A 14,481-nucleotide genomic window follows, 5' to 3' on the forward strand; every position below is an offset into this window, starting at 1 on the left:
GCAACAATCTAAAAGGAATCCATTTATCATTCTAAGGACAACACAACTATTAGATATAAGTATAAAGTTCATATACAAACCAATAATAAAAACAATCACGTCCACACTAGTATAAATACGTCGCACTTAGCAAACCCATATATATATATATATATATATATATATATATATATATATATATATATATATATATATATATATATATATATATATATAAAATAAAACAGATTGTTCATAATATATCAAATAAAAAATATATTGCAAACCTCTCGAATATGTTTGTTGAATTGACATCACATTATAATTGATAAAAATGTCTACCAATATCTATGAATTATCAGATAATTTCTCTAGAAAATGAAGCACAATTATCTTTTGTTAGAACTTAGGTTGAGTAACATTTTCTAGAACCCCAAGAACAATCATGGAGAAAAATAATCAAATTTTTTATTTCAGTCCAACTCTAAATCTTAATACCAGACTAATGAAGATGGCGATGAAAAATGATCAAAAGAGGTTAGACATTATTCTTCAACAATGATAAACACAAGTACTCCTTAACGACACCCAAAAACCTCCTTCACCATAGTCAATTAAACTATCAATAGTATTTTTTATCATCCTTAAATGATACATAATAAAATTGAAGGAGAAACTGTCCACTTGTATTTAAAAGACAAGATAATTTCACATTTTATTAATGAAAGTTTAAAATATGTTCATATTGAAAATAAAAATAAAAAAATTCAAAAGATAGAATAAGAATTACAAAAAAAAAAAAAACAAAGTAATAATCCATCTTGTGAAAAAAATATAATTATGTAATTTGATCAATTATTCTAATTCTTTATGAATTAAATATTAGGAGGACATATGAGAAATTTTTACTCTATACCATATCTAAAAATAATTCATGCGAAGATTGTAAGATTAAATTTCTCCTTTAATGTACTCAATTCAATAATTAGTTTTTTTTTCATATATTTCAAGGAAACAATTTGAAAAGGCGGGTTCAAAATTAATACATATTAATTATTAATTTTAGAAGAAAAATATATTAAAATTTATATTTAAAGATTAAAGACATATTTAATTCTTTTATTTATTTAAACTTTAAATCCATGATTGCACTAATATAACCAACACATTACACTAATTTAACGAAGGTGTTAAGAAAATTTTAGAATGCCATGTTTCTCCACCAAGTGATAAATGATATCCTCATAGAAGTGTATCTTTATCATTTTTCATTATATTTTTACCATAAACTAAAACATAATAAAAATACTTTTTAATTTATTTAAATAAAATATCATATTAAAATATGAATCCCGAGGTGATATGGCTTGTGTTTATTATTAGTGAAGTGATGTCAGGTGATATTTTCCAGTATGATTTTTATTTAATATATAATTATAATGAATAATAAAATGCAGTACTTTAGATAAACAAAATAGTAAACCAGATATTAATTAAAAATTGAAGGTATAACTTGTTATACATTTTATATATAATTAAAGAGATTAAAATAAAGAAAACTTTGTTCTGGGTTTATAATTTTAAAGAATTAAATTAAATGAATGTATGGTAATTATTTGATGAAGAAGTATAATGGTGATTTAACCTAGGCAAACATGTATGTAGCTGAGTCCACAGAACACCGAAGCTGTGGCATCAGTTGCCAAACCTACAAAACCCTCTCTTCAACATAGACGCACGCACTTTCTGTCTTTCTCTCTCTCTCTAATATCTTTCTCTCTCTGATTCAAACTCTGTTCTTCACCAATGGAAGACGACGACGAGTTCGGAGATTTATACACTGACGTTCTCCGCCCCTTCGCTTCGCCCTCATCCTCTGCGTCTCAACCGCATCAATCTTCTCCTGCGCCGTCTGCCATCGATCTCAACCTCAACCTAAACGCCGCTCAGATCCCCGGCGATGCGTCTGTCGATATTTCCCCTGCATCCAACCAGCTTCCTCCCTCCGACACGCAAGAACCGCCTCCCGCTGCAGCGGAGGAGCCGACCAAAATTCCCGACGCGGAACCTCAGCCGGATTCAAACCTCGCCAGTGCAGACGCGGGAATTGATCCGATCGATAGGGACGTGAAATTTGACATCGAGGAGGAGGATGACGGTGGCGATGGCTCGCCGGTTATTCCGGGCCTGGCCGGTGAGGCACCGGCTGAAGAAGGCGGGGAGGGAGATGATTGGGATACCGATAGCGAGGATGATTTGAAGATAGTGTTGAATGAGAACAACCACATGGCCATGGAACGGGGAGGGATGGGGGAGGGTGACGAGGAAGAGGAAGATGGGGATGAAGAACTTGTGATTGTGGCAGGTGGTGATCCGAATCAGAGTGTGGAGGAGCAGGAGTGGGGCGAGAATGCGGCCTTGGCTGCTGGGGACGGTGAGAGGAAGGATGCCGCTGGCGAATTGGCCAAGGCTGGGGGTGCTGTGGTGCCGAAGCTTGGGTATAGCAATCATGGATATCACCCCTTTCATTCCCAGTTTAAGGTCAGTGTTGATTAGAAGAGCATTACTTGTGTTCAGGTACATTGTAGTGTGAATAGAAGTGCAAAGTTGTGTGTTTGAAGTTTGTAGAATTGTAGTAGTAATTGTACAGCTTGCTATAGGAAATTATTTTATTTGTCAAATGAACTTTGATGATTTCAAGTGCAAAACGAACTTCCTGTTCAGGTACATTGTAGTGTGAATTGAAGGCAAAATTGTATGTATGCAGTTGGTAGAATTGTAGTTCTAATTGTAAAACTTGCTGTAGGGGATTATTTTATTTGTCAAATGAACTTTGATGATTTGCTATTGAATTTCCTAGCTTTATGTTTAAAAAATGCACAATTTTTTTACGGAAAGTTGAAAAGTAAGAAATAAAGGAAAATGCTGAATGACCATGCCAAATAGTACTAATCTACGTTAAAAATGATGTGGTGATGGAAATCTGGATGATTGTGTGTTGAAATTTCTACTGATCTTCTGTAACATTAGATGTGAGTGTGATTCCAGTTAGTTTAATTTATTTGTCTTTTTGTTTAGGAAAATATTTTCTGCTTCTTTATGTCATTAAATTATTTAGCAGCTCTTTCTGTTGTACATGTTTTTTACTGCACGAGCTTAGTCAAATGTTTGTGCAATGATAATATTATTTGTTGTGTGGGTAAAATTTTGTTTGGTGTCTACACTTGGAACTTTGACCACCTTTTTTGTTGTGACCTATTCTGGTGGGTTTGTGTTAAAAATTTAATGCTTGTATGTATTGCTTTCATCTTTGGATCTTTTGAACAAAAATTGACTTCTGGGTTCATCTTAGTCTTTGAATATATGTAATCAGAGAAACTAGTTTTGGCTGGATGCTGTTTTTTTGGCAAATCATTGGCACAGTTAATGGAAGTGGGGATACTGAAATCAAAGGCTAGGGCATGCCAACAGCCCTGGTGGAATTTGTGGCTTTACAAATTGCCTATCAAAGGGTATTGATGATAGCTTGAATTGAACTGGGCATATCAAATAAAGTTCTTTGATCTTAACAAGTGGGATTGGTTTTTCTTTGCAATTTATAATGAAAGGAAGAATCTAGCTGCATTTTTTCAAGACATTTGGATCTTTCATCTATTGTTGATTTCATGATAGTTCTTGGTTTTCTTATGGATATATGATAAATGGTGGCTTAGTGAAATGGAAAGTCTAATTATTTTGTTGTTGCACAGTATCAGTATGTTAGGCCTGGTGCAACACTAATGCCTGGAGCTACTTCTTCTGCTCCAGGTGGGGCTCCTGGTCAGATTCGTCCACTTGCTAACATGGCTGGTCGAGGTAGAGGGGACTGGAGACCACCTGGACTAAAAGTGCCTGCTGCTATGCAAAAAGGTTTTCATGGAGGTCCTGGATTACCTGGTTGGGGCAGTGGTACTGCAGGGCGCGGTTTTGGTGGTGGATTGGAATTCACACTTCCCTCTCACAAGTAATTTTAATTTTTCTTGAACTAACTTTTATTTTTAGTTGTATTAGATCCCTAGATTTGAATTTGTTAATAGTTGATAGTTAGAGTGCAACTCTTTTTACTTAAGACCACCATGATTTGATGGTGACTTGGCCAACCTAGCCTTTGCCATGAGACATTTGATGCCACCTGCAATTATCTCCTCTTCTGTCCACTGCTATGCTACTAATTCAAAAATTATAGTTGATAGTCTACATAGGAGCGTACTTTGATTGTGACTTGATCCATTTGACCTCTGAACAGTACAATTGATGTCATTTACTATAAAAGTGATTTAAAGTAGCTTACTTTTGGGGAATAGTCACATCTTTTTGTTATAAACTTCCCGACAGCTTTTTTAATTAAAACATTAATTATTTCCTATGACTTAAGGATTGCAGAATGGAAGTCCTTTTTTTTGAGTGGATTAGTATTATTGCAATATAGTTGAGAGTTGTCTAGAATCCTAGACAATAGTTACCGAAAGAGATTTGAATTGTGAATCGTTTTTCATGTATTTTGAATCACGAATTGAGAGTTATTATGAATAGCAAGATTTATGATAAATAAACTTTTGTAACCTAAGAGCTAAAGTAACAAGATCCTTAAACAACCACTCATTCTTTATAGAAAAAAAAAATAGAATATAACAAATGTAACACCCCAAAAGATAAAGGATAGCATTAAACTATCACCTAAGCGAGGTTATGGACGAAATTACCTGCAAAACAGATTCTACTCTAAACATAAAGCATTTATATAATGCTTTATGAAAACAATATAAAGTGGGTCTGAAATTCCTTCCCAAAAACCCATATTAATCATTATCTACAAACACCTTCTGAAAATAGTATATCTATTGATGTCTTCGGAAAGACCCATATTAAACATTCTTTATCATAGACTAACACCTAGCCTACTTTAGTACCTCAGGTATGCAAACCTCAATTGCATAGATGAAGACAAGTTTATTTACATCCATATCCATACCTCAAGATGTGTTTTGAAGATACGATAAATTTTCCTTCAACTTCTCATAATCTGATATCTTAATTTATGTGACTCAGATCATGAATAAAGTTAGGGATCTATGTTACAATATAGATCTTATATTGACTACAACTTTCATACATTTCATTCTTGTATATCATGACATACTCAACATATATTCATATTCATATGTCTTCCAACTCAATATATCTTCGGAAAGACCCATATTAAATAGGGGTGGGCAAATGGAACTGTACTGCACTGTACTGAACTAAAAACTAATTTGTTTAAACTGAACTGTAAAATAGTTCAGACAAACTGAACTAAACTGTTTTTTGTTTTATCAAACTGAACTGTACTATACTAAATTGTAGTAAACTACAATATAAACTGAAATGAATTACTAACTAAATTGTAAATTGTACTAAACTACAATATAAACTGAACTAAACTACCAACTGAATTTTATGTATAAACTACAATATAAACAAACATGGCTCATTGGTAAAGAAAGTGGTTTTTCTAAAGCTTTTGGACAATGGAAGATCCAATTAAATACACTTGTTTATAAGAATAAAATTCTCAAAATACTTTTATTTTATGCAGAACTCATACCAGATGAAAAATAAAGTTTATTTCACCACTTGAATTAAAAGAAAAAGTTGATTTACTTTTATTTTTAGAATCACATATTTAGAATTTTAGTTTATTACTTTGTGGATAAGTTGTGTCGCATTTATGTTTCTGGTTGATAATAATTTATGATTCAATTTTCCCTAATATATACTTACAAAAAATGTTGCTTGTGCTGCAGCATCCCAGAGGGTGTTCAAAATGCTCATGTAAATTTTATCTGAATTTATGATTTTTAACGAGTATTTTTAATTTTATTTTTAATAAATTTGTAATCAAGTTTACGATATTAAATTTAGTTATGTTTTTTAAACTCTTGAATATAAAATATGATTTTACTTGTTTAACTAAATTTTAACATAAGACACTACAGTTAACTGCAGTTAAGTGAATCGAAAATTTATTAAGTTCAGTTTTTTAAAAGCTGAACCATAAAACAGTATATTTAAGTTATAGTAAAAATGGTTCAATTCTTTTTAGTATAATATAGTACAATTAACTATAGTTCAGTACAATATTAACATTCTTTATCATTGACTAACACCTAGCCTACTTTAGTACCTCAGGTATGCAAACCTCAATTGCATAGATGAAGACAAGTTTATTTACATCCATATCCATACCTCAACATGTGTTTTGAAGATCTGATAAATTTTCCTTCAACTTCTCATAATCTGATGTCTTAATTTATGTGACTTAGATCATGAATAAAGTTAGGGATCTATGTTACAATATAGATCTTCTATTGGCCTTAACTTTCATACATTTCATTCTTGTATATCATGACATACTCAACATATATTCATATTCATATATATTCCAACTCGATCATCTTTCTTCCTTCATACAAAATTTTCATCATTCATAAACATGTCATTCACATTTTTGTGACATGCATCTATTGCAATTCACCTAAAGCCATTAATCATTCAAGCATACAATTCAATAATTTCTACACAAACATAACATAAATATTTAGAAAAACTAGGAAAAATCACTTGAATATGGACGTACCACTCACACTGAGACACAAAAGTATTGCTACTCCTTTCATCTTCAAGAGCAATACTAATGAGTTAAACCATTCTCCATGACCCTAATCTTGCCAATGATACATCAACATTCATAATTCCAAAGATAGAGTTATCACTCTCTATTTCCAACAGCCCGTCACTCTTTTCTTTTCTTTTTGTGGTTTGTCTTCTTCATTGTATACAACTATGTTTGCTAACTCCTACACTTTATTATTATAGCAGTGCACTTTCTTTTGGATAACCGTTTACTCTAAAAACTGCCTTGCTGATAAAGAAACCTTTATTTCATAGAGTTTGACATTACACACCCCAATCCATTATTTTAACATTTATTACTAAATCTCTTTTATTTGTCTTCTGGCCAGTACTTATATAAACCTGCCAATGTATTCAGGACTATATTTGATGTTGATATTGAGAATTTTGAGGACAAACCATGGAAATATCCAAATGTTGATACTTCAGATTTTTTCAACTTCGGTTTGAATGAGGAGAGCTGGAAAGATTATTGCAAACAGCTGGTAAAATTACAAACATACTTCCAGCGTTCTCCACAAATTATGGTAGAGTGAAAAACCTTTTCATTTTTCTTTTTAGGAGCAATTACGCTTGGAGTCTACAATGCAAAGCAAGATACGTGTTTATGAGAGTGGTCGAACAGAGCAGGTAGAGGAGCTGTTGTATTTTAAAATTAGTTTTTTTCCTCGTCAATTTCCCAAGATGTTTTTGTATTGATTATGGTATGAAGTTAATCATCTATTTGATTTCATTCCAGGAGTATGATCCAGACTTACCCCCTGAATTAGCTGCAGCTACTGGTATACACGATGTTCCTGTTGAAAATGCAAATTCTCAAAAGTCCGATGTCAGACAGAGTGATGTTATGAAAGGTTCTGGCACTGGACGTGTGCGACCACCACTAGTATGTATTTGTCTAAATATTTGTTTTGTAAGAAAATTATTGACAAGATACTTGTGTTTATTGCAATTTCTCTCATAGTGCCTAATATACCTGCTTTTTGTATGCTTATTGGGCTTCTTGTTGTTTGTTGATTTAGCACATTATGTCTTTGTTAGATAGTTTTCCCTTTATTTATCTAATTCTGTCTCTTGGCTTGCACATATTTCTTTCGCACAGCCAACTGGAAGAGCAATACAGGTGGAAGGTGGTTATGGGGACCGGCTTCCTTCTATTGATACCCGTCCTCCCCGAGTCCGTGATTCAGATGCAATCATTGAGGTATTTGATGATTGTCATATAAGGCATATGTGTTGCCTGCATAACTCTTTTTATCACTTATGCAGTATAACTGTCATAAGGGGCTCACCCGCCCAATAGGCCTAGACCACTTTGTAAACTGTCTGGCCGTATCCTATTCACTTAACATTTAATCTAAAAGTTATTGGTATGACTAAACCAACTATATGTGTTCTATACATAACTCCTTTTTATCTATGCAGTATAGCCATCATAAGGGGCTGATCCTGGCCATTAGGTCTCATCCACTTTGTAAACGACCTGGCTGTATCCTATTACTAAACATTTAATCTAAAAGTTATTGGACTGACTATACCAATCACGGGTTGATGGGTAAAAATGATTGACCCACCTAGATGTAAATTAACTATTTTTAAAATAAAAATAAAAATTCCAGTTTTTGATTTTTTATATATTTACCTAAAACAAGACATGAAAATTAAGACTCCATAACTAAGAATTAAGGTTTCCCTATAATACATCATTTTCATCCATCGCCTCCAGTTTTTCACATAACAAACAATGAGTTAAAGAATTCAAGTTTTAATTTAACATTATTTTTGCAATTAGGTGTTTTTTTTTCTCTTTTCAAGCGGGTTAGTGGGTCAGTCTGCTACCACTAAGGTGGGTTGGGTCCAATTCTGTGACCTATTGTGCAATTTATCTCCATTTTGGCCCACGGGGTTGTTCACATATTTATAGCTCTAATATTTGGTGTACACATTGCTAAATATTTTTGTGTGCAGATTGTTTTACAGGATACAGAAGATGACCATTCCTCTGCCGGATTTGCTCAAGATCCACCTGATGGTGGAGAACCCCATAGAGAGGATTTTAGAGAAGACCATGTGGCTGGAGACGAAATTCCGAGGTTGGAGCCAGAGTATTTTGATGGTTTCCCACAGGATTATAGTGGACGAAAGAAGGAGCTTCCAGGAAGAAGAATGCCATTTATAAATTCCAGTCCTGCAAACACGGCGAATGGGGATGAAAAATTGTCATTCCCACAGGAAGAACCAATTGAGTACTCTGGTTCTAGGGGCCAAAATCATAGGTCCTATGGTGGCAATTTTAGCTCCTCTCATGATGAAAGGTACTGGAGTATGAATATTCCGTAGCAATAATTTAAAATGTCAACATTAATCTGTATGCTTATATTTTCCCCTCTGCTTTACTTTGTTATCATATCTTATTCATTTGATAGGCATCCATAAATCAATTAACTTTCTCATTAAATTTAAGACACTATTTGAAACGTATCTCATACTGAGGCCTTTATGGGAAAATTAGGTTTGTATGCTAATGTATCATGAACTAGAGGAGATATAAATACCAGGATTTATTGATGCCAACGATAGTTATAATTGGTAAGGAATTTTCTAAACCAGGACAGAAAACTTATAATGGTATGAACATGGCGTAAATAATAATGAAACATTTTCTTGGAAAACAAGTGAAGCCTGAATGTAGATAAATATTATAATACTACTACTCAAATACCACAAATAAAAAAAAAAGAGAGCAGTTTTTCTTGTTTTAAAAGTATTTCAAAGAACACAAGATATTTTCCTTTTGGTTAGATACTGAGATACATTCTCTTGCTCTAAGGATTTTTTTTAGTCATGTTTCATTTTATTAAAAATACGAGTTTATTATTTTTCATTGTAATTTTTAGTAAGCTGGTGTCTGGACCTAATAGGCTTGCTAATCTTTATGGGAAATCATGAATATTGTTATTTTTGTATTTACAGGAAGATGCAAAGAAGAGTGCGTGGTCAGTCTCCTCCTATTACTCCTATTCAAGAATTAGCAGCTGATAATAAAAAAGAAGAGTCGGTCGAAAGCATGGAAGGTAAACATAATACACTTTCATCCCCTGTCATTAAAGACGTACGGGAGTCCAGTATAGAAGACAAAGATACCGAACTTGAGGACACTGGGACAGCGGATGGAAGTTCCAAATTGGAAAAGGAGGAAACAGTAGACAAAGTAGAAACCCTTGAGGATGGGGTGGCAAAGAGACAGAAATTAACATCCCGAGTTGAGCAACATTTGCTGGATGATGTTGATGATTGGGAGGACTCAAAAGCTGCAAAAAGTAGTGATAACAGCAAAGCAAGATCAGCAAGCAGCAGGGATAACCATAAGCGGCGGGAAGGTTTTGAAGAAGAAGTAGTTCAGGATCCACGATCAGCACATCATAGTAGCATCAGACAGCACCCTGATGAAATTGAGCAAGGATTTTATAGAAGAGAGCATGATGCCAAGCAAGAACCTGAACGAAATCGCATGATAATTAAAGGTAGAGAGAGACCATACACTTACAAGGACCGGCATCTTAGCTTAGGTCCTCAGTTGCACACAAATACTGATGGATTTGATGGACAAAAAGAAAGGGACAATTCTGACATGGATTGGGCACGGAGAGATGATGATCTCTATAGCAGAAGGGTTAGAAATGATGAACCAAGAAAGCGGGATAGAGCTAAGGTTCGAGAAAATGAGAGAAATGACAAAGAAGATAATATTCATTCTAGAAAACTATTGGATAATGGTAGCTACAGGGTTTCGTATGAAAAGGATGTTGGTTATAGAGACTCAAGACATAGGGAAAGAGATGACGGCTTGAGGATGAGGTATGAAGGTGTGGAGGATTACCATGGCAAGAGGAGGAAGGATGAGGAATATCTTAGGAGGGAGCATATTGACAAAGAAGAAATTCTGCATGGCTACAGGGATAATGCTAGTCGGCGCAGGAGAGAAAGAGATGAATCTTTGGATCCACGAAAGAGGGATGACCTGCAAAGAACTAGAGATAACCCTGATGATCAATATGCTGCTAGGCAGAAAGATGAGGCATGGGTATTGAGGGAGAGGGGTGATAGGCAGAGAGATAGGGAGGATTGGCATAGGATGAAACAGTCCCATGAAGAACTCCTACCTAAGCGTGAGAGAGAAGAAGGGCGGAGTTCTGTAAGAAGTGGACGAGGAGCTGAAGAAAAAGCATGGGTTGGTCATGTTAGGGCTAAAGATGAACATAAACTTTCTGAGAAGGAATACCAATCCAGAGAAGCACTGCGTCACAATGATCAATTGAAGAGAAGGGACCGAGTTCAGGATGAAAGTCCACATCATAAGGGGCGTGACGATGTGTCTGTGCGTGGAAATCAGTATACTACTGAGGAAAGGCGATCTAGGCAGGAAAGGTCAAGTAGTCGTAGTGATCGTGTTGCTAATGCTTCAGATAACCAAAAAGTTAAGCATAGAGAAGGCTCAAGGAAAAGCAAAGAACGTGATGTTAGTGACCCTAATAGTTTAGGCGCGTCCAAGAGAAATCAAGAAAATCAAAGTGGTCCAACCAATGAGAAGGTATGCACACTTGCATGTAGAACGTGAAACTATAAGGAGAGTAAAACAATCTTTTTACATGAAATTAAGTATTCTCTATATGTGACTCTTAGAATCACAAAGGTCTAGAATTACGTTGAGTTTGCAATTTACTGACCAGTAATATTATAAGTGTTGTTTCGAGCTACATAATGTATGCAATGGCACTCTTGACCATGAATAACTAACTAGCTTTTTCATTTTCATTATTCATCCCCATTTTCATATGTTGGGAGGAGGTAGAAATTCAAGAGATATGCCCTTTCAAGGCATGATTTTCTTTTTTTTTTTGGTATGACTAGGATTGCCAACTTTGAAGATTCAACTTCTGGAAAGTAGTTAGGTGGCTTTTAAACAGAATGTATACTGAGGTTTATTAAATCTATCCAGTGTTAATTGGAATTTACTACATACTCCATTATGGGATCCATTCTTAAGTATCTTGACAGTTAATGACAAGCTTTTTTCTTAAAATTATTGTGTATTATCATGTTGTTTATCTTGATGTTTGGATGAGAGATTGCTTTTGTGGTCCTATTCGATTGCACTAAAAATATCATCTTTGTGACTGATGATTGGAAGAAATCTTGTTATTATAATATATATTTTTGTCTTGATTTCTCATAATAGTATTATTATTATTACTACTACAAATCGTGTTTTTTTTTCATAAGTAACTAGAGTTGATTAAAGAGGACTGTGTTGACCATTTGGTAATTGGGATAAGCCGTGGTGAAACTTGTGGCATGTATTAACCAATCAAACGTGTTAGTTCTTGGTTGTTACCTGGAAATAATTGCTACTTAGGAGATACCATAAAATGCCGTTGCTAGAAATTTATAATGGAGCATCCGATCTTATATAAAAATATCAGTGTTATCTTTTTATCAATGTAGATGATTTTCCCTGACAAGGCTTGTTTTGTTTATTTGCCTGCAATTGAATCTAAGAATCACTTTTGAATTGAGTTCACAATTAATTGCATTTAGCGGATGTTAATATTGTTAGTAGTAAGGTCAACAGAATTTAGAGTGTATCTAAAATACAAAATTATAGTCTTGTATTTATAAAACAAATAGTACTATTGGTGTAATTAGACGAAATATCCATCTATTCACACTTCATTTTTATTCTCATGAGAATTGGTGGGAAAAAGTATATTCACAAGGTAACATTTGAAAGTTATATTCTAACCCAGTTATCTCTTATCTGTTATATCAAATTGGTGAGTACAATGAGTTGAAGCTCGCATACATAATTGTAAAATCATGGAATCCTGTGAGGAATATTGTGATCTTAGCAACCCTGAGTAGTAGGGATCTTTTTGAGACCTTGCTCACTAGGAAAAAATGATTTTTATTTTAACTACATTTTTCCATAGACTGTCCCTGTCGCCTGAACAATAAAGTTATTGTGGAATGCTCTTCCATGTGTTGTTCTGCCTGTTGCTGATGTTGGAAAACTATGATCATTCATTAGATGTATGCTCTTGTTTTCTATAATTGTTAGTTTCTATTTGTGAAGGGCTTGAAAGGATCTGGTGACGAAGACCGTGCTGAGCATGATATTCTAGGGCACCACTCATCCAGAAAACAGCGGGAAGACATTTCCTCAGATGATGAACAGCTAGATTCTCGCCGAGGACGTTCTAAATTAGAACGCTGGACAAGCCATAAAGAAAGAGATTTCAGTATCAACAAATCCTCTTCTTCGTTGAAGTTCAAAGACATTGATAAGGATAATAATAACAAAAACGGTGGATCTTCTGAAGATGGGAAACCTGCGGATGATCCTGCTAAAACTGTTGATGTTAATAACCAACATGTCTTGTCGGCAGAAGCAAGGGATTCTGCAGATATGGAGAATAAGGATGCTGATACAAAAGAAATGGGAGATCGGCACCTTGATACAGTTGAGAGGTTGAAAAAGCGTAGCGAAAGGTTCAAGCTCCCTATGCCAAGTGAAAAAGAGGCCCTAGTCATCAAGAAGTTAGAAAGTGAACCACTCCCTTCTGCCAAAAGTGAAAATCCAGTAGATTCAGAAGTCAAACAAGAACGACCTGCCCGTAAAAGAAGATGGGTCACTAACTGAATAAGAAATTTTCAGCTTGGCCTGATTTTTTTTATAATCCTAAAACCCTGCAAGCCCAGCCATGCTTAGCAGCATATCTATTGAATGTTGAAAAAGGGCATATACAGGATTTGTGACAATTTGTACTTGGAGTAATGTCATCTTGTAACCTTACTACCTATACATTCAACGTACACTGTATATATACAAGTAAATTGTAAAACATGAACTGCCAGTACAGGTGGGACATATTTTCAGTGTCCAAATATGGCTCTTACCCAGATAATCTGGGTAACAATTATTATTGGTGAACGTGACATTCAGAAACCATTGGCATGGCTGGTGGGGCATTGAGCCTGATACTGGCACCTTCCACTTCAGATCTGAAGGGTCAAAGCTTTTGGAAAACGTCTTGGTGAAGGGCTACCCGAAGAGATGCATGCTGTCTGCTTCTTGAATGTCTTTTCTTAAATTGAATTAAATAGATGGCATGAGTTATTTTCTTTGTTGTAGACTCTTTAGGCAAGTGTGGATTACTATTTCTTCTTCTACCTTTAAATTTTACGCGGGAATCGTTGAATGTTAGCAATGAGCCTTTGTTGTATCTAGAGATCAAATGACTTGTAGTTTAGAGGTTAGGAATTTCAACAAGTAATGAAAGAAAGTAAAAGCGTATGTATTATCTTTTTGCTCAAATGCACATCTGGTTCTTCAAGTATGAAATCGATCTTTCAAAGTTTAGATAGTAATGCAAATGTTGATATGTGAGAAACATAAATGGCGTTAAATAAGTGAAGAAGTTGTGAAATGTCCACTTTTTTACCTTAATTGACCCAAACATAGCATTATATGTATGAATTTGATGCTTGGTTTATCTAGTTCAAAATATACCTTGCTCTTTTAGTTTTCTAGAAAATAAGTGTTAAAATCTCTTTAGAAAATTGTTTGAAATAGTCATGTTATTGGATTGATTCGAGACTTACAAACATTTAGATTCAAGTGTTTTGTGATTTGTAAACACTATTGGGTTTTCAATTAGGATTTGAGTTCAACATTTAGAAATAAAAAAGAATAAAAGTATTTGATATTATGAAATGGTTTAGACAATT

General features: G+C 34.4%; 1 protein-coding gene across 3 annotated transcripts; it reads left to right on the top strand.

Moving 5' to 3' along the window:
* Positions 1–1,651: 1,651 nt before the first annotated feature.
* Positions 1,652–14,047, top strand: LOC106757606 (FIP1[V]-like protein). Of its 3 annotated transcripts, none has more exons than XM_022779471.1 (9): positions 1,652–2,520; positions 3,729–3,982; positions 7,052–7,178; positions 7,255–7,323; positions 7,433–7,579; positions 7,781–7,897; positions 8,662–9,008; positions 9,667–11,284; positions 12,827–14,047. In XM_022779471.1, exons 1-9 carry the CDS (start codon positions 1,786–1,788, stop codon positions 13,391–13,393), a joined length of 3,981 nt encoding a protein of 1,326 aa, XP_022635192.1. In that variant the 5' UTR covers positions 1,652–1,785; the 3' UTR covers positions 13,394–14,047. The 3 variants fall into 3 exon arrangements, with proteins under 3 accessions (XP_022635192.1, XP_022635193.1, XP_014495795.1); XM_014640309.2 differs by having other exon boundaries at positions 1,653–2,520; positions 7,796–7,897; XM_022779472.1 differs by lacking the exon at positions 7,781–7,897.
* The last annotated feature ends 434 nt before the right edge of the window (positions 14,048–14,481 follow it).

The sequence above is a fragment of the Vigna radiata genome, chromosome 3 (assembly GCF_000741045.1).
Source record: "Vigna radiata var. radiata cultivar VC1973A chromosome 3, Vradiata_ver6, whole genome shotgun sequence".
NCBI classification, from domain to species: Eukaryota; Viridiplantae; Streptophyta; class Magnoliopsida; order Fabales; family Fabaceae; genus Vigna; species Vigna radiata.

What these genes read in the sequence shown, in the direction of transcription:
- LOC106757606 (XM_022779471.1), top strand. Translation starts at nt 1,786, where the DNA reads ATGGAAGACGACGACGAGTTCGGAGATTTATACACTGACGTTCTCCGC. An exon ending in CCTTTCATTCCCAGTTTAAG is followed by an intron (nt 2,521 to 3,728) that starts GTCAGTGTTGAT and finishes GTTGTTGCACAG; the next exon opens with TATCAGTATGTTAGGCCTGG. An exon ending in AGAGTGGTCGAACAGAGCAG is followed by an intron (nt 7,324 to 7,432) that starts GTAGAGGAGCTG and finishes ATTTCATTCCAG; the next exon opens with GAGTATGATCCAGACTTACC.